We start from the raw sequence: 20,224 nt of genomic DNA on the forward strand, positions 1-20,224 counted from the left end.
TCAGCCCTGAGGCTCTTGGAGCACAGGGGTGTAAAGACAGGATGCCCCTTATATGTGAAATCTAAAAAGAAATGATACAAACTAACTTATTCAGACTTCAGTTCAGTTCAGTTGCTCAGTCTGTCCAACTCTTTGTGACCCCATGAATCGCAGTACGCCAGGCCTCCCTGTCCATCACCAACTCCCCCGGAGTTTACCCAAACTCTATTCAGACTTAGAGAATGAATTGATAGTTGCTGGTGAAGCAGGGGGAAGAAATAGTTAGGATGTTTCCATCCCTAGGTCAGGAAGATCCCTTGGTGAAGGAAATGGCAACCCACTCCAGTATTCTTGCCTGGGACATCTCACAGACAGAGGAGCCTGGTGGGCTATAGTCCATGGAGTCACAGAAGAGTCTGACATGACTTAGCAACTAAAAAACAACAGCTAATGAATGAAATCCTGAATGTTGCCTAAGGAAGCCTTGCTGCTTCCACCAGAAACATCCCAGCTGCATGCTGCAGCTTCCTCTAGGAGCTGGGCCTTCAGGAAGGTCTTGGGGAAAGCCATCAGGCTACCTGATAAACCACCACAGTTTTTGTCCTGCACTGTCCCTGGCCACCATGCTACAGCATTTAGCTGGAGGGCAATTACATTGCCCCTTAAGAATCAGGCAAAGCCAGAACTCAGTAGCCACCTATGATTTATGGCCATTTCCTTACTTAAGTCAGCTGGAGCTAGACAATCCTTGGTTTTCGGTGCAATTCATTCTCCTAAATCCAAACCCAAGATAGTACCCTGAATCTGCCAGAGCTCAGCTGTAAAGTCGGAGCGGGGACACACAAGCGGCTGCCGCCAACTCGTCTGACATCACGCCAGGGCCACCCTACCATTGTCTGTGGCAGAACAAGGCCTTTCTTTGGCAGAGGTCTGCAGCCCCGCCCATCAACGCCTGCTGGGAATCTGGCTACTTCTCAGCAGGCCCGAGAGCCTCTGAGTGCCCCAGGAATGCCTTGTCTATAAATAGAAGTCCTTTGCAGGGTTTCCACCGCTTGGCAGCCTGAACAGCATCTGTACCATGTTATACATTCTGCATAGAACCAGCTGCGGGCCTGGAGGGAAAGATAATCTTGGGAGAGGAGCCTGTGCAGTCAGCGGGCAGCTGTTCAAACTCCCTAGCCTGGGGCCATCACAGACTAGCCCGGGGAGCAGACCCTTGCTGCAGGCAGCTGTGCTGTTTCACAGCGAGGCCAGGCAGCACAGAAGTTGGATTTGACTGGTGAGTAATGAATCTGATTCTTTTATCATTTCAGACTCACTTATCTCCTTGGACAGAGATTCCAGTTGGGTCTTTGTAAACAAGTTACCATGACTTGGGGGCTACCTGAGGTCAACACAGACCCAGTTGGAAGAAGATGCTATCTGTGGACCTGGTCCCAATCAGAACCCAGTTCTGCCACCCAGTGGCCCGGCTTTGAGATGTCAGAGCTCTAATACAGCTCTCTCAAACCAAAATCCCTGTTCCGCATCTTTGAACATAGCAGGGAAATGCCACTCAATTTTCTTCAGGGTCTAAAGCAGAAGGGTCAAGTCTATGACTGGAGTGACCATTCCTGGGAACCAAAGCCTGATCCAATAGCCATAGGCAGAAGGGCAGGCCTGCAGCGGGAGAGCACATCCATGCAGCACTGAGAAGGGGGTGCAATCCTAGGAGCAGGAATTGAGAACCAATTGGAAAGGAAAATGGGACAAGGAACAAACAGGGTTCTGAGAACACTGAATCCCAAAGGCCAGTTATGCTAAGAGCTTTCATAGATTCAGTCACCCAGCATTGGTGGACTGGCCATATGAGGACTTCAGGAATGTGCCCCACTCCCTTGGTGACGGCTAAGTTGTGGGGCTGGGGGTGGGGAATGGTGTGGATTCATGGAAGATTCTTTTAAAGAGAGAGTGTTGGAAAAAGAGGACTTAAGAGTTCCAGGGTTCTTATGACTCTGAAATCAGGTGATGGGGGCTGAATATATATAGTTCTAGATGCTGAAACCTGGGTGACTTTATGCTATAGATTGAATGTTTGTGTTTTCTCAAATTCATATGTGGATACCTAATCCCAGTGTGATGGTATTTGGAGGTGTGGCTTCTGGAAGGTGATTAGGTTGTGAGGGTGAAGCCCTCATGTGTGGGATTAGTGTCATTAAAAGGAGACCCGAGAGCTTCCTCACCCCTTTCACCACGTGAGGACATATGAACCAAGCAGATTATCCTCAGACAATGAATCTGCTTGATCTTGGACTTCCAGTCTCCAGAACTATAAAAAACAAATGTCTGTTGTTTATAACCTACTCAGTCTATAGCATCCTATTATAGCAGGTTGCACTGATTAAGAAACTTGAGTAGAACAATGTCACATCAATCTTTCACCACTGGCTTGGAGGCACATGAGCCATTTTCCTACTCTCCAGCCTTCCTGCTCAAATGGGGCCATTTCTGAGCCTTCCCAGAGATGGTGTGTAGCCAGGCAGCCTTGGAGAACAGCACCAGCCACCAGAAAGTGAGTGTTTTGTGTTGGCAGGTAGCTTCTCTCCTGACTTGGAAATTTTACAGAAAGTAGAAGGGGCCACAGCATATATCCTTGTCTTCCCACCAGGATGTATCTGGGGCCAGGGCTGCTTCATGACTGTCTTATCTACTGATGACACTTCCTGGAGGATCATTCAGGGATCATGGGGTAGAAGCAAAGAGACCCGTACCATGGGCCCACTCCTGGGAAGTGTGTCAAGCTCACAAACTGGGTTCCAGGGTGACAGTAGGAAAGGCTGGATGAAAAGGTGATTCCTAATCTGTCATTCAAAGCAATGTCCAGCTCTTTGGACTCATGCTCACCCCTTCGGCAAATGGCTGGAACAAAAAATAAATAAAAACAGGGCTGTCACCCGGGTGGCACCCTCCCTGGGGTCAGCACCCTGGACCACACACCCAGGGTCTCACTACCTCGCGCTGGCAGCCTCAGGCTAACACTGGCAGATGGTGGCAGCAAAGTGGACACCTTTGGTGGAAAACTGGGCCTGTCTGTGGACACTGGCCCGCCAGCTCCCCCTTGGGCGTCTTGCAGCATTAGCGGGGATGGCTGCGAGTTCACCCAGAAAGGAGAACATCAGGTGTCACCAAAGATGAGCTTGTCAAACACATATGAGACACCCCAGGGGCCAACCTCAGAATATTTGGGGGGAATCTGAGGAGGGCTGAGAACTGCTAAAGTGAGCATCAGAGCCAGAGAAATAAGAACTTGTATCTGTAGGCGTGGGTCTCTCCTCACCCACAGGCTGGCAGATTTGGGGAAGATGGATGACATCAGTAAACGTCCAGAGGTTGGGAAACAATTAGTCACCCTGCCAAAGAGGATCAATTCCCTAGTTTCTGCCTCCTTGTGACATCACTGCTCCAAAGCATAGCACACTCTGGCACCAGATGAAGAGTTCTATTTCTAGAAAATCCACAAAAGTGCCATTGTCTTGATGATGAACTAACACACCAAGGTCATTGTATCTCCCAGCAGCTGCTCTGCCCAGCTCCACATCTGTAACGCTCTCCCTGGGCAGCAGGCAGGACCATCCCCGGGAGAGGAGGTCCAAGCAGCAAACAGCATTCCTAACTCAGTGTTTGTTGTCCTGTGTCAAAACTCTGTCTGGAATTGCCAACACTAGCTTTCAAATGGGATATTCAAGAGCAAGTGGCCAACTTTGTTTATGCTTTATGTTATGTGTGTGGAGTCAGAGCAAGGTTTGAAATGTACCCCAGGGAGTCAGCTTTTGTGCGTTAAGTAAAGGTTTGGCCAGAGTTCTGAAGGGACTGGGCTGTGTGGCTGGGCTGGATGAGTTCATTAGCACTGAGCTGGATGATGGCTCTGGCTCGCTGATGGATAAGAGACCTTTTTTCAAAATCTTGGGAGGTGGAGGTAGTGAAGATGCTTCTCACTCACCACAAGAAGGGCACTGCTTTGTGTTTCCTTCACGACAAGAGCTTTACACCACGCCACTCATATTCCCTCACTAAGCACTTCTTGTAGCCAGTCACAGGAGTAATTTGGGAGCTGGCCAGAGTCAGAAATAGTCTCTGAAGGAAGGAGGAAATCAAGAGAACTGGAGAGTTTAGCTCTATCACCAAGTATTGCCACATCACCAAATTTCTTTTGGCTGCTTGGTTTGTTTTTTTTTTTTTTTTTGGCTGCATGGCATGTTGGATCTTGGTTCCCTGACCAGGGATGGAACCTACGCCCCCTTCAGTGGAAGCATAGTCTTAGGCCCTGTAACACCAGAAGTCCCCCAAATCACCAGTTTTAACCATACTGTAAAGAAAGCTATGAAATGGCATAGGTTCAATATAAATAACACTTTCCTGCACGAATTTTCCTGTGAGTTAAGACCACTTGCAAAGATGAAGGACATATTTCTGAAGTAGTAATGTTGTCTACTGAAGGACTGCATTATAGCCCCATGTTAAATTTAGATGAAGTTTGAATGATAAAGGGTTTCCCTGGTGGCTCCGATGGTAAAGAATCTGCCTTGCATTGAGGGATACCTGGGTTCAATCCCTGGGTCAGGAAGATCCTCTGGAGAAGGGAATGGCTACCCATTCCAGTGCATCTTTGAGTGAGATGTGCGGATGCTTGGTCAGGCATGTTGTGGCTAGGCGGATATGTCACTGGATGGACTGGGATGAGGTGGCAGTTATCAGGAAAGGGACACTGTAATGGCTATAGGCATAGGTCGTGTGGGTTGATGGGAGCTGTGGAGGTGTGTGGGTGCACAGGTACAAGCTGAGGTGGCTAGGCATGTTGCAGGGTGGGATTATGTGAGACAAGTGGTGTGTGGCAGGGTGGGATGGAGCTAGGTAATTAAGCTGTGCCGTGGCAGATTGGGGCATGTATTCTTGCCTGGGAATTTCCATGGACAGAGGAGCCTGGTGGGCTATAGTCTACGGGGTGGCCAAGAATTGGATGCAACTGAGTGACTAGCACTTTCACTTGAATGATACAGGTCCCAACGGCCGGTGAGGAGTGGAGGGCTGTTGGGTGCGGTGGGGGTGGGGGGAAGTCCTCAGTAGCGGGCCCCTGGTCAAGTGCGAGTCCAACCTGAAATCCCATTGCAGAGCAACATCGGGGGAGGCTGTGTAGTTTGTGTCCCTTCAGTCGTTAGATTTCTATTTCTGATAACAGGGCCTAGTGGAATCAGAAACAGTTAAACTGGACATTTTCCAGACCCGTTTTAAAGTTGATTCTCAAGAGTTTGTCTTTTTATAGCCCCTTGCAGGCCAAGTGGCCTGTACCACTTCTCAGCAGAAGAAACTCAAGATTGCAAAGACCAAGGTTACATAGGAATCAAGACTCACATCCAAATCGCCTCTTATCTTCATCGCCATGTGACACGGTCTGTCCCCTCGTCTTTCTGAACCAATGCAGTTTCATGCTCCCTGGAGAATTCCTACGCTCAAAAGTTTGGTTTTGACTCAGCTTTTCTGCTCTCCTTCGTCTGATCCCAGCATCATTCGGAAAATAGAAAAGCACGGTTCCCGGGATTCAGCACCATTTCTCTGGAGCCCCTCATCAGTGAGCCCATGCTCGCTGGGTCCCAAAGGATCCCAACCATGAGGGATTATGTAGGATACTGGGGACCTCAGAAGCAGGGAAAGCAGGTTTGGGGCACCAACATTTCTAGGGGATGTGATGTGGCCAGCTTTTCTTTTCCCACATTAGTGCAGGAAACAATGGCAGAGATCATCCAAACCAGCAAGTGAGACTCAAGAGTCGATAGAATTTGCCTTTGAAGTGTTTTCCAATCCACACACCTGAGAAGTACGCAGTGGTGCTGGGGTTACTGAGGGCGTATGGGAAAGGGAAGTATTGGGAGTTTGGCATTAGCAGATGCAAACTAGTACATATAGAATGGATAAACAAGGCCCTACGGTACAGCACAGGGAAATATATTTATTATCCTGGGATAAACCATAATGGAGAAGAGTATGAAAAAGGATTTATATGTGTATTGTTGTTGTTGTTATTTAGTTGCTAAGTCGGGTCTGACTCTTTGACCCCAAGGACTGCAGCACACCAGGCTTCCCTGTCCTTCACTGTCTCCCAGAGTTTACTCGAACTCCTGTCCACTGAGTCATATACATGTGTGTGTATATAACTGACTCATTTTGCTGTAAGCAGAAATTAAACACGATATTGTAAATCAACTATACTTCAATAAAATTTTTAAAAAAGCAAACCTTGAGATACAGAAAGATTAAAAAAAGGAGGGATATCAATCATAACATCTACCTTTTGTTGGAAGGATTGTAGGAGTCTAAAGGAGCTTAGTACAGTGCCCAATACTTAGAAAGGGCTTTATAAAAGTTTGTTAAAATAAACTATCACACATAACAGTGCACACAGCTGGGGTATATTCATTTAGAACTGTTTGTTTGATGGGAGAATGATTGAAACCTCCTCGGGCTATTCCATACTCACAAAGGATGCAGCAACACTGGTGAGCCAGGTAACCCCAAACCTTGGCCACACTCACCAGAATCAAAGAACATCATTCTGAGATCTAGTGGAAGTAGCGAGGCTGCTGTTAAGCCACTGTTAAAATATTTCTCAGGGCAGTAGGGACTTCCATTATGCTTATGACATGTTTTTTGCCCTTTCCATCAATCTCCCTCCTCAGGGAGGGGGTCCCAGCTCAGCCAAGTCACCCAGCAAAGGATAGCTGTCAATCCCACTACCGTGATGTGAGTTAGACCTAATGCAGTAGAAACAATAAAAAACCTGAACAGAGGGGGAAATGGGGAGGGAGGGAAGGAAAGGACTTCCTGCTCCTTCTTGGGCAACTCTGGGAGCCACTGGGAACACCCAAGGCTGCCCTGGTTTTGGCTTTGTCCTCTGGTGGTCTGTAACATTCCATGCTGCTACTGCATCTTGTGTCCTGGGGCTCCCAGGAGCCTCAACCAGTTTTTAGGGGCTCCCAAGTACCTTCTGGCCAGATGTCCTACAGACAGGCAAATCCTTCCCCACCCACCCCTGTTCTGTGCAGGCCTCAGGGAGCCTGACTTGAGACCTGCTGGGATCTGTGGTCCCAGCACCATCCTCAGCACCCTGAAGTCAGGTTGGAAGCAACAGGTCTTCACAAAGCCTGCCGGCTGATCACCAGAAAGGCCTGGGCTACCTCGGAACATGGAGCGGTCTTTCACCTTGCTCAGAACAAAATGAAATATGCCATCCATCTCCTCTCTGGCACTTCCCCAGCCCTTCTCAGAGGGAGCTAAATGCCACGCTCCATTGATCAGTCAATAAGTCGTGTTTATTGAGCTGACAGTGTGTGTGTATGGGGGTGGGGGAGCTGCAGAGAAAGATGGATGAGAAAGGAAGAAAACCAACTGGGGTCAGATGCTAGGACTCATGTATAAAGAAGGGACTCTACACCTTTCCCTCCTATGCATGGCTGGGCTACTCGCTCCTCTCGTGCCACGCTGGGGGCCTGCTTTCTCCTCTTTCCCAAAGGCTCCACAAGGAAATGAGTGAGAGCCTCACCAGCACTAGGAAACCCTTTCTTTATGTGGTGCTGACCTCTAGAGGCTTCCAATTAAAAAGCATCCCAAGGGACCAACTTCCTTATACGGCCTGTTTTTTACATCCCGCGTGGTTACCATATTTTCCTGGAAAACAAGGAGAAAATTTCTCTGCTCCTTTAAATGCTGCCTAATGGGAAATGCCAACTTTATTCTTTGGCTGCCTAATTATAGTCTGCTCAGATTTTTAGGAACATCATTGCTTTTTGCTGCAGAAAAGGGAAAAAGGTAGGTTAGAAATCGGGAAAGTATTTCAAAGTTAGTGTTTGCCTACTACGAAACTAAAAGGAAAAGCAGAGGGCCAGCTCTTTTGGGACGCATTTCTGGAGTTTCTAAAGTATCAGGTGGCCAAACCCACTAAGGGAGCGGGAGTGTTTGCTCCTCACCCACCGCCCCTCACCCCAGGTCAGCAGGAGGGCGCGGTGGTGGGGGGGGCACTAACACGTGCCAGCCCACTGGCCCCAGTTCTGGCGCAGCGTACAAACACTGGGTTTTGTTTATTTCAACACATTTACATCCACAATGAAAACTAGGGACATTGGGAGGTCCCACTTGGCCTGACTTTATTATGAACACGAGATCCATTTCTAAAGGAAAGAAGACTATTCTTTACATCCCTAAGCAAATCACCCCAAATTTCCCCATCTTGTTATAGGTTTTTAGTTGTGGCACACAGCATCTTCGATCCCCGTTGCTGCATACTGGTTCCTTACTTGTGGCATGTGGGATTTTTTTTTTTTTAGTTGTGGCAAGCGAATTCTTTGTTGTAGTATGTGGGATCTAGTTCCTTGACCAGGTATTGAACCCAGGACCCCTGCATTGGGAGCATGGAGCCTGAGTCACTCACTGGACTACCAGGGAAGTCCCCTATCCTGTATTCTTGATCACAAAAAGAAGGGACATGTAGGAAGGCAGGAGAAAGTATCTAGGGATGTCAGCACTGGAGCTAATACACGTCTACTATTTTGGCTGGGCTCTTTCTTTTTTTGTCGTTTTATTAGTGCTTACTTTTTATAGTAGCTTTAGAATCACAGCAAATATGAGAAGACAGATTTCCCATTGATCCCCAGTCCACACACATGCATCAGTTCCCCCATTTCAATATCCCCCACATAGTGATGCATTTGAAGCCTACACTGACATACCTTATCACCCAGAGTCCATCATTTACATCAGAGTTCACTTGGTGGTGTATATTCTATGGGTTTGGCCAGATTTATAATGATATGGATTCACCATTACAGTATCACAGAGTAGTTTCCCTACTAAAAGTCCTAAAAATCCCCTCTGCTCCAACTATTAATCCCTCTCTTTTGGACTCTTTATTTCTAAAAGGGATCTTAGAGAACACAGGTTCAAAATGGAGAAATGGTTTTGCCAGTGTTGGTCGTCCAGCCCAGGCGTTTCCTGAGAAAGCACTTTCCTTATAAACTTTGCTTCCCTCCTGCCCTGATCTCACTAGCCAAGACATGTCCCCACAACACTAGTGCCCGAAGGGAACTTGGAAATGAGTCCATACTCTTATCTTTACAGATGAGGAAAGAGAGATGGGGGTGGGGAGGTGACAAGCCTGTGATCACACAGCCAGTCGGGGAGGAGACCGGGTTAGAGCCTTGTCCTAGGACAACCAAGTAGAGAAAAAGTCTCTGCTAAGGGAACACTAGGCCCTGCACTTGGATAGAGTGGCAGGCTTGCATTTTTAAAAGTCTTATCTGTGAGGGACTTCCCTTGTGGTCCAGTGGCTAAAACTCCATGCTCCCAATGCAGAGAGTCCACGTTCTATCTCTGGTCAGGGAACTAGATCCCACGTGTATCAACTAAGATCCGATGCAGCCAAATAAATATTAAAAACCAAAAGGTCTATCTGTGAGAGTGCTCGACTAACAGTAACAAGGGAATTCTCTTATAAGAAAGGCTTTGAAGACCACATCACGGCCACTAAGTGAGGTCTGCAAGCTTGCACACTGCCCACCATTCAGTACAGTCTCTGACAACAGCCATGTTAAAACGAAGCAGCACAAGTTAAGTTACCTGAAACACACACATGAGCTTCTAGGCTGTGTCTATTTCAGGCAATCGCAAATCTAATTTAACAATCTATGGAGACCTATTCATTTGGGGAAAGAAACTTGCTCTTAAATAATGGGACTTATTACCAACTTCCAGATTTATTCTTTAAATGCCACTGTTTCTGAATAACACATGGGAGGAAAGTAGTGGGAAATAGTGTCCTGTCATCACAGAATGACCACAGGTTTCTAATTGGGGCCATAATGGATTCCTGATTAGGACCCCAAAAAAAAAAAAAAAAAATCTAAGGTTCGAAGGAAGAGTGGAAAACTACTAAACACCAGCTGCAGCATCAGAATAGACTAATGTTTCCAAATACATCAATTATTAACATCTGAATCGTATCAGTGGTTGTTGCAATCACGTCCTCACTTGCCCACTCCCACCCCAGCCAGGACCCAACAGCAGCAACCACAGAGCTGGCTGATGATCCCCAGTTCCCGTCCCCCTTCAGATCAAGTAAGGTGCCCTATAGGACCAAACGTGGTGGAGACGGTAAACAAGAGGCACATGTCACCAGAGATCGGAAGGCTCTTTAATAGCAAGCGTATGGTAATTACATCGTTGGATGAGATCCTCACCCACAGGGGAGTGAGGAAGGAGCAGGTGTAGACAGGGTTCAATTTGGGGTTTACACTGCTGAAGCATCTAATGAAGGGCAACAGATTTTGGCAACCCATTTCACAGTTTTGTAATTTACAAGAGATTTCTTCGAAAAGAAATATAAAGGCAAAGAAAGCATACACACCCGGCATGAAACATTTCTCACCTAAAAAACAAAAGCCCCAAACCATTCCTTGCCTTTGCTTCTGATGCGGCTAGCTCAACGTTGCTCTCCTACACAAATGAAGACTGCTCACAGATGGTTTCAGGTTTTCCCTAGCACTGACGGTTTCCTCTCTCCTCTAAAAAGCTGAGGAGATACAAAGCACTGCTCTGTATCTTATCTGCCTACTTATCAGAAGGTATTTAAAGTAAAAAATGAATCTGAAGAAACAAAAACAAAAGGAAAAAACAGGTAAAGGCAGTTTTTACAAAGACCAGACCGTCAGCTTTCTCCGTGGTACCGAACAACTTGAACGCACAGTTCTCAGCAAATTAAATGTTCATTTGTGTGTGGCCTGGCGCGGGCTTTTAACTACTTGTGCCTATTCAACCATACCGTGCTTTAAATGGACTTTCTACAACATGAAATGCTCACGGGTCCTCTGTTTTTGTAATCCAAATGTGAGTACAGATATCAAAGACAACACCTTATTAACAACCTGCCCAATGAACATGAGCTTTAGCAATATATTTTACCACAGACACCACGTTGCCACGGATACCAGTGGCTACTGGCATTTTGGCAAGTCTGAGAATTAGTCTGCATAAAATCCAGAAGACTTCACCTTTCACCTCATACCTAGTATCACCAAGATAACTGATTGTGTCTTTATGGAAGAGGATTCATTTTTAATGCAAAACATTTGAGGCTTCTCTGGTACTCTGAAGACTAAACCATCAGGCAATGGCATCTCTTTGGAGTTAACACTCACTAGAAGGAAGCTGGATCTGGGATCCACTTGAGTTTCAGTTGTGCTCTTTCTACAATCCGGAAGCATGGTGGAGGAGGTGGGCTCTGCCCTCTGGCCAGCAGGGACATTTCTGATACCGACCCTTCTCTGCAGCTGACCGCGAGGTCAATTTTGGTTCTCCTGCCTGCCAGGTGATCAGAGGCCCCTCTCAGATCTGACAGCACTTTGGAAATACAGGCATCTCAGGCTGGTGGTTTAATGAGGAACAGAACTCCACCAATTTGCAGGATATCCACTGTCTCCTTGGCTGGGGTGGGGGTGGATTTTTAAAGCCACAAAGCCACCCCCCCCCACTCAGGCCTTGCCTCTCAACAGGCAAGCAGTCCCTTTTCAGGGAAGCAGGACCCTGGTGAGATAGCCAGGAAAATAGTTCTCTTGTACTTCATAGAATAACTGCCTCCTGGCTTTATTTATTTAAAGAGTCAGACCCTAACTCTGTCATTCTATTGAACACCTCACTCATCTCCTCCTACCACAGGTTAAGTCCTGCCTATTCTTAGGTGTCTTCACTCAAACCATGGGAAATCAGGTCTGTTCATACCACAGCTTCCCCACCTATACATTTTAATATGCAAGATTTCTAAAATATAAATTCTGACAATGCTCTAGTATCACAGCTCCCCTGGGTACAAACACTTTGTGCTCTCATGAACCAGAAACGGTATTTAGAGATGTACTTGTGCTGGGGAAAGGTTTCTGCTCCTATGTGGACGCTGACTGTGACAGGAGAGAGGTTTCACCTGCAGACACTGGAAACCTTGATTCTGGCACCAGGACACAAGAAGAACTCCTAAATGAGAGACTTTTCATGTTCTAGGCATGGGGGAAAAAGCACTATGTGCTGCTGGGAGCCTGGAAGACTTGGGTGGACACTGGGGTCTCCAGGGTGATGACAGGCATACTATGGGGTCTCACCTCCCTCCAGAATCTGTTCTTCAACTCCCCAAAGTCTCTTCAGTATGATTATCAGGCAGGGAAAGTAACGGTCTCACCATCAGAAAAATGTTTCTGTGATTCACTCAAACCTGGGATCCAGGTTTTGTAATGTTATCACAGGCATGACTTCACAGTTAGGCCACAGTGATCAATAAGCAATCAACCATCCCCCTATTCACACACCCACCCACACTCACACACATGACTGTGCATACACACTCAGTCACTTCCTATTACTTCTTTCTCTCTCCCTGGATGACATGGCAACAAAGTACTCATCTTTCACTCTCTCCCAGCTATTCCTCATGTGAATTCCCCTTCTCAGTTAAGTTAAACTTATTCTACTGCCAAAGCCTCAGTCTGTCAGGGCACCAGGAAAACCCTTGCCTTCCACAGCAAAGCACGCCAACTGGAATAAGTGTGTTTTCCACATTCCTGGGGGCCCTCCTTCACCTTCTCACCCAAGGAAAAGAATCTCATCAGCCCCTTAGCATCGGGGCTAAGGGGCTGTGAACACTCACAGACCAACACAAACAAGATTCATAAGGTATTTCCTTTGCATTTCTTGAAGAGTTTCCTTGACTGTAGCTCTTTATACACACACACAATAAGACAGTGAAGGAAGGGCAGTGGTTCAAGCAGGAAGGCAAACACCGTCTGCTTTAGGTGAGTGAAGTGACTGGCCCAAGGTCACTGGCAGAGTCAGGACTAAAGCCAGGCCTCTCTCCTGACTACTGGGTCTCCGCTCCTCCCGTGGAGCCACAGTGCCTCTCCAGTCAGTGTGATTGTGTGTTTGTGAGAGTCTAGCCAGGGAACCACTTTCATAATGAGAACCACAGGCTGCCCGCGTCCCTGACCAGCCAGGTGAGGCTCCACAGTGAGCAAGCTCTAGTGCCAAACAGAGAATCCACAGCGCTGGTGGGTGTGTATATGTGTGCACGTGTGTCAGCGTGCACTGGAGCGGATATGCACAATCAGAGAAAACGAAGCTTTAGAGGAAACAATCCGATTCGCAAAGTTCTTTGGGGTTTTGCCACAAAAATAAGAAACACACAGCGATGTTCCCCCCAACCCCTGGGGGCAGAACAAAGACCAGATTTCTCCCCGGCATGGAATGGCTGAGTTTAAATCTCAGCTCAATTTTTATAAACAGAGAACATTCGCATAATAATACCAAAATGCATCTGGTCAAAGCCTAAACACTTTTTTCATAAAATACATTTTATATTAATGTCCATTCCATTTTCAAACATATGTAAATTTAGATTTTTAAGCCTCGAACTACAAAATTTCCAATTTACCTCTGAATGGAGCAAGCTAGTCAAGCGTCTTCATTTTGGTGGCAGAAGTCATCCTTTTGGCCTACTGTGTGAAAATGGAGCTTATGGATCTGGGAGCTTACGGACCTGGGAGCTTATGGATCTGGGAGGTGCAATTCCAATCACCTGTGCTCAGGTACACAGCCAATCAGAACATGGGCATGAGAGCAAGGCATGGAGTCTGCTTACCCCACTGGATGAAACCTCAAGGTTTGTTAACAGGCTACTCTGAAGGAAATTCATTTCACTTCAAGTTAACCTTTAATATGTCTTTCCAAGAAAAAAAAAAAAAAAATCAAGACAAAACGTGGGCACTGAAGCACGGATGGAAACCACGAAATTATTTTACCCGATGACTTAAAACTGCAGGACACCATTTTAACCACGAGCAGCTGCGCTCCTCACAGCACCAATCAATTAAACAGAAAATGTTGAGATAATCAAGTTTACACCGACATGCCTGGAAGATATACAAGACTCCCATAAGCTCTGTGGCCTCTACTGCTGCTTTCTTAATCTAAAACTTTGACAACCCAACAGGCACATGTGTGCATGTTAACAACAGTTCCACCCCAGATGTTACGATTTGTCAAGTGTTGTAAAAGAGGCAGTCCGCATCTTTTATTAAAACCAGAGATGCAGAAGGGTCTAAGAAAAATGAATGTTTTAAATAATTCCATGTTAGCATTGCAAAGAATTTCCGCACTCAGTGTTTGTGGCCAAAAGGTGACAGCAGTGTTTCCAGTTATTATCACAGTTGTTTCTGTGAGTTGTCTGACTATTTTGATCATTAAAACTTCCCCACTGAACCAAGCTAACCCATGATTTAGAAAGTCCCACCTTCATATCACTTTATGACTTCATTGCAGTTGAGTTCTTCAAAGCACTTGATTACAATTTTTAAATAAATTATAGAGTGGGATCCTTTTCTTGACTTTTTTTGAAAGAATAAGAGATGAATTAAGGAAGTAAAGGATTCCATCATATTTAAAAAAATTTTTTTATCCTGCTTTATTTTCCTTTTAAATTTATCTATGGCTTCAAAGTTTAAGTGGCACTTGGATTCGGGATGTTTTCATAATTTAATAAGTTGCCATCTTGTTATAAGGAGAGAAGGTAAATGTTTCATTTCATATGGGGGTGGCTTATAAACATTTTCAAGAAATCAATAATTTATGTCACCCCATTTATATTCTCCACTTTAAATGTGGCTTTGGAATCAGCATGTTTTAAAATAATTGAACATGCAAGTAATGTTTCTACCTAACCATGAACCAGTTGCTCTATATCCAGGTAACTCAGTACTGGCAGAACACTTAAACAAAGGCTTCTTTGCCTCTCTTACCCTCTTAATCCAAAATTAAGTAATTCTCCTTTTCTGCCCGTGTATTTGCACTTGGGCAGTTTTAATGACTAGATATTAAAACTCATGCTTTATAAGCAAAACCTTCCACTTACACACACTTAAAAGGTACATTAAAAGTGCAGACCGCATTTCTTCTCTGCCATGCTTTCCCTCAATAACGTCACCTGTGATGACTCAATGCATATCCTTAATACATTCAGAGTTCCCGACATTCGAGTCAGCAAATGTTAGTTCTCCAACATAAACTCAAGATAGAACAGTCAGCCACAGAATGGACTCTAAATTCAAACTGGCAAAGGCTACCGAGACAACTCCATAGAGACCCACTGAAACGGGAGTAAAATTCAGGTCACTTCTGAGCAAAGCTCATCCCAGATATTGTGTGGTCATTAAAAAGGTATTTCATATTAATTTGGATGCTGGGAGTCAGACGTCCTGTTTCGAAGTGCTAATGCAAAATGCTAACCCAGGAGCTCACGACCCCACCCCAGGTACATGGGGCTCACGCTCCTTCTCAGGAGGGAGCCCCTGGAAGTCTACTGCTGGCTGACCCCCATCTGGGGGTGGTCCGCTTCTGGCTCCTCCTCTTCCACGTCTGCACTGTACTCTTCAAAAGCGTCATCATCTGCATCCGGAAGCCCCAGTAACTACAGGGGAGAGAAGAGAAGCAGCTGTGAGTGCCACATGGCCAAAAGGCAGGAAGACAACCAGAGGCGGCTAATACAGATTCAGCAGCACTGATGACAAGGGAGGCAAGGAGGCACAATGGAGAAAAGACACTCTCTTCAATAAGTCGTGCTGAGAAAACTGGACGGCTCCATGTAGAAGAATGAAATTAGAACATTCTCTCACGTCATATACAAAAATAAACTCAAAATGAAGTAAGGATCTAAATGTAAGACCAGAAACCATAAAACTCCTACAAGGAAACATAAGCATAACACTCTTTAACATAAATTGTAGCAATTTTTTTTTTTGGATCTATCTCCTAAGGTAAAATAAATAAAAGGAAAAATAAACAAATGGGACCTAATGGAACTTAAAAGCTTTTGCACAGCAAAGGAAACCACTGACAATACAAAAAAGACAACCTACTGAATAGGAGAAATATTTGCAAATGATATGACTATTAAAAAGCAGAGACATTACTTTGCCAACAAAGGTCTGTCTAGTCAAGGCTATGGTTTTTCCAGTGGTCATGTATGGATGTGAGAGTTGGACTGTGAAGAAAGCTGAGTGCTGAAGAATTGATGCTTTTGAACTGTGGTGTTGGAGAAGACTCTTGAGAGTCCCTTGGACTGCAAGGAGATCCAACCAGTCCATCCTAAAGGAGATCAGTCCTGGGTTTTCATTGGAAGGACTGATGCTGAAGCTGAAACTCCAATACTTTGGCCACCTCATGCGAAGAACTGACTCACTGGAAGAGACCCTGATGCTGGGAGGGATTGGGGGCAGGAGGAGAAGGGGATGACAGAGGATGAGATGGCTGGATGGCATCACCGACTTGATGGACATGAGTTTGAGTAAACTCTGGGAGTTGGTGATGGACAGGAAGGCCTCGTGTGCTGCAATTCATGGGGTCGCAGAGTCAGACACGACTGAGTGACTGAACTGAACTGAAATGAACTACACTGTTGATGGGAATGTAAATTGGTGCAGCCACTATGGAAAACAGGATGGAGGTTCCTCAAAAAGCTAAAAACAGAACTACTATACGACCCAGCAATTCCACTCCTGGGTATGTATCTGAGGAAAACAAAAATACTAACTCAAAAAGACACATGTACCCCAATGTACACAGCAGCATTATTCACAATAGCCAAGATGTGGAAGTAACCTAAATGTCCACCAACAGATGACTGGATAAAGAAGATGCAAGGCACACATACACACACACAAACACACACATACACTGGAGTTATTACTCAGCCATGAAAAAGAATGAAATTCTGCCACTTGCAACAACATGGATAAACCTAGAGAGTATTATGCTTAGTGCAATAAGTCAGATAGAGAAAGACAAATACTCTGTTATCACTTATATGTGGAATCTAAAAAATCATAAGAATGCATATAACAAAACAGAAAAAGACTCATAGAGAGAGAACAAACTTGTGGTGACCAGTGGGGAGAGGAAAGGAGAAAGGGGCAAAACAGGAGTAGGGGATTCAGAGATACAAACAGCTATGTATAAAGTAAATAAGCATGTCAATGTATGACAAAAACCACTACAATAATGTAAAGTAATTAGCCTCCAACTAATAAAAATAAATGAAAAAAAAAGTTAATTAGGAGAAAAAAAGTAAATAAGCAACAAGAATATATTATATAGCATGGGGGATTATAGCTATTGTTATGTAATAACTTAAATGGAATATAACTATAAAAATATTGACTCATTACACTATGTTGCATACCTGAAACTAACAAAATGTTGTAAATAAACTATACTTCAATAAAAAAAATTCAACAGCACTTAACAGGACTCAGTACAGCAGCTATGGATATCTCATGGACGTCAACTACCTTTATAATTATTTTCATAAACTTATTTGATGGAAATGTCAATTGCTCAATGGATTGGTGCTCACACAGCCAGTAGGTTTTATCAGAGTCTAGAGAGTCTCTACTTTTAAGTATCACCCACATATAATATTTATGCACACACAGATATCTGGGCTGTCAGCAGCAGTACAATGAACAGTGCTGACTATCCCATCAAGATGTTAATATCTATTCCCCTCTATATTTTCTCCTATAAAAATGCATGCTGCTATTATTCATATGTAAAAACACAGAAACTACTAAAACATTCAACAAAATGGTTAAAATAAACTATGGTGCATCCATAAAATGGAATCTTATATATTCACTTAAAGTAATATTTTGAATAATCTAATGATATAAGAAAATGTACTGGACTTCCCTGGTGGTCCAGTGATTAAGAATCCACCTGCCAATGCAGGGGACACTGGTTCAGTCCCTTGTCTGGGAAGATCCCACATGCCTCAGGGCAAATAAGTCCACAGGTCACACCTACTGTGCCTGTGCTCTAGAGCCCAGGTCCCACAAAAGAAGCCGCCACAATAAGAAGCCCACACACCGAAACTAGAGAAAGCCCATGCACTGCAATGAAGACCCAGCCCAGCCAAAAATAAATAAAAATAATTTTAAAAAAATGTTCTCATGTATAAAAAGATGATGAAAATTACATTTTCATTATGATACAATTTTTTTTTAACTATACACAAATGCAAAGAAAAAAAGACTTCAATGAAATAAGCCCAAATTTTAAGAGTAGTTTTTTAGGCAATGTGATTATGGATAATTTTTTTCTTTTTGATCTTTCTGTATTTTCCAAATGCTCTATAATTATCATCAAGGAAATTCACAATAAATACACAGTAAACATTTTCTTAATGCACTGGCTGGTCCTGGGTTAGAAACTGTGAGTGCCCCTTGCTGGGTCAGTTCAATATGGATGAATGCTCTGGTGCCGGCAGGAGGCCACGGCTGTGGGCATCTTGGCCTTGTCTGTGATCCAGGGCTGCCAACGCTCAGCTCCTTGATGAAACTTTCTCACATGTGGCCCCTTGGTTAATCATTTTTAGGCAAGGATCAACCATTTTCAGGCCGCTTCACTGAATGGCCGTATGATCCAAAGACTAAATGCATTAGGACAAAGCAAGATGGACTGTTCCATTGACTCTGCACTGCCTCCCAGCACCCTGCCATCCTCCCCCTTGCCATTCCCTCTCAAAGACTTCCAGGAGGAAAGGGTAAGCAGAGTCCTGACCAAAATAACACCTTTACCCTGAAGTTCTCAGACCACAACTCTTTACAGGTCTCAGAGAGCTCTCTGAACACACTTGGGACAAAAATCATCTGCCGGGCATCATGGATCATATGATGCATGGGGTCTGCCAAGGCACCACGGCCAACTGCAGACATGAGCTCAAAAGGCTGCAGCTGTCTCAGAGACACTGCTGGCTGTGGAGAAGGGCAGGGAGGGTACATCTTGCCTCCACAGTGTGTGCTGGGGAGAAGGGAGAAGCCCCTTTCTCATACCACTGCCTCCCTTCTGTATCTTAGTGGATGGAAAAAAAGGTAAAGTTGGACTCCAAGCAGGGAAAAAAGATGGTTGGTTACAACGAACATAGTTGACTAATATTTTGGTGTTCAGTTTTAACAGCTGCTGGATGACACAGCAAGGTGAAAATATCCCATGAACGGTACCACTGAAGTAGCTGATAAAACATAAACATTGCTGCTCTGACCAAGAACCTCAGAGTCACTGAAATGCTAAAAGAAGACTCATGAATTCAGTAAGAAATGTAACTTCTCATTGTACTGAAGGGATGCCCCTTAAAAGAGGAATGGTCACTGGATTCCTTTCAGTTAACAAATCCGACTGGCTGCCTGGAGCCTTGGGTTCAGGACGATTCTGAGGCTCAGTGGGGAAGATCCTGTTCAGTTAGCAATGGCTGTCACAGGTACAGAAAGTGCAGCTGAGGCATGCATCTATATATTGGCCATCTTGTCCTAAAGTGACATGTCATTGATTATCCTTTGTCATTATACTTTTACATAATTCACATGGACCCAAACTGTAGGTACCCCTTACCCACCCTCTTCTCAGCTTAGGTTTTGCTTGTAGAAGGGGTTCCAGCAAGTCAAGCGTGAAACCCTTCCCCTCTCCTCTGCCCAGCTTCCCACCTTATCTTCTGTGTGAATCCAAAGCACATAGGTCTAGGTCCAGAGCATCAGCCACACTGGGAGGCCCTTCTCTTTGGCAGGAAATATTCAGATGCTAATTTGAGAGCTCAACATCCCTATCCTTGGGCTTCCAAGGAGTGCTAGTGGTAAAGAACCCAACTGCCAATGCAGGAGACATGAGAGACATGGGTTTGATCCCTGGGTAGGGAAGATCCCATGGAGGAAGGTTTGGCAACCCATTCCAGTATTCTTGCCTGGAGAATCCCATAGACAGAGGAGCCTGGTGGGCTACAGTCCATAGGGTTGCAAAGTGTCAGACACACCTGAACCAACTTAGCACGCATGCATGTACCCCCATCGTTAGAGAGAGAGAGAGAGAAAAGAAGTAGCCCTCAATGGCTGTCAGGACATTTCAGGTACCTTAGTAAAGGGTCTGCAGACTCATTGAGAGGTTCTGTGGAAAAGGCTCTGGACCTGGCAGCTGGAAGCCAGGGTTCTGGTTGGGGGACCCCCACCTTTGCTGAGCCTCAGCGTCCTTCTCTGCGAAGGACAGCCGCTCGACTCCAGAGAAACTACGGAGATTAAATGAGAAAGTGAACATGGCCATGGTCTGTAAACCATACAGCCTTGTATGAATCATCTAGTCACAA

General features: G+C 45.1%; 1 protein-coding gene across 1 annotated transcript in view; it reads right to left on the reverse strand.

Annotated features, from left to right (window-relative positions):
* Positions 1-10,173: 10,173 nt before the first annotated feature.
* The window catches only part of MTURN (maturin, neural progenitor differentiation regulator homolog), a 32,197-nt gene continuing 22,146 nt past the window's right edge, over positions 10,174-20,224 (reverse strand). The window contains exon 3 of the mRNA XM_061165439.1: positions 10,174-15,505. Coding sequence (XP_061021422.1) covers positions 15,395-15,505 — 111 coding nt within the window. The 3' untranslated portion in view covers positions 10,174-15,394. The remainder of the gene's footprint in view (positions 15,506-20,224) is intronic.

Source organism: Dama dama, chromosome 18 (genome assembly GCF_033118175.1).
Source record: "Dama dama isolate Ldn47 chromosome 18, ASM3311817v1, whole genome shotgun sequence".
NCBI classification, from domain to species: domain Eukaryota; kingdom Metazoa; phylum Chordata; class Mammalia; order Artiodactyla; family Cervidae; genus Dama; species Dama dama.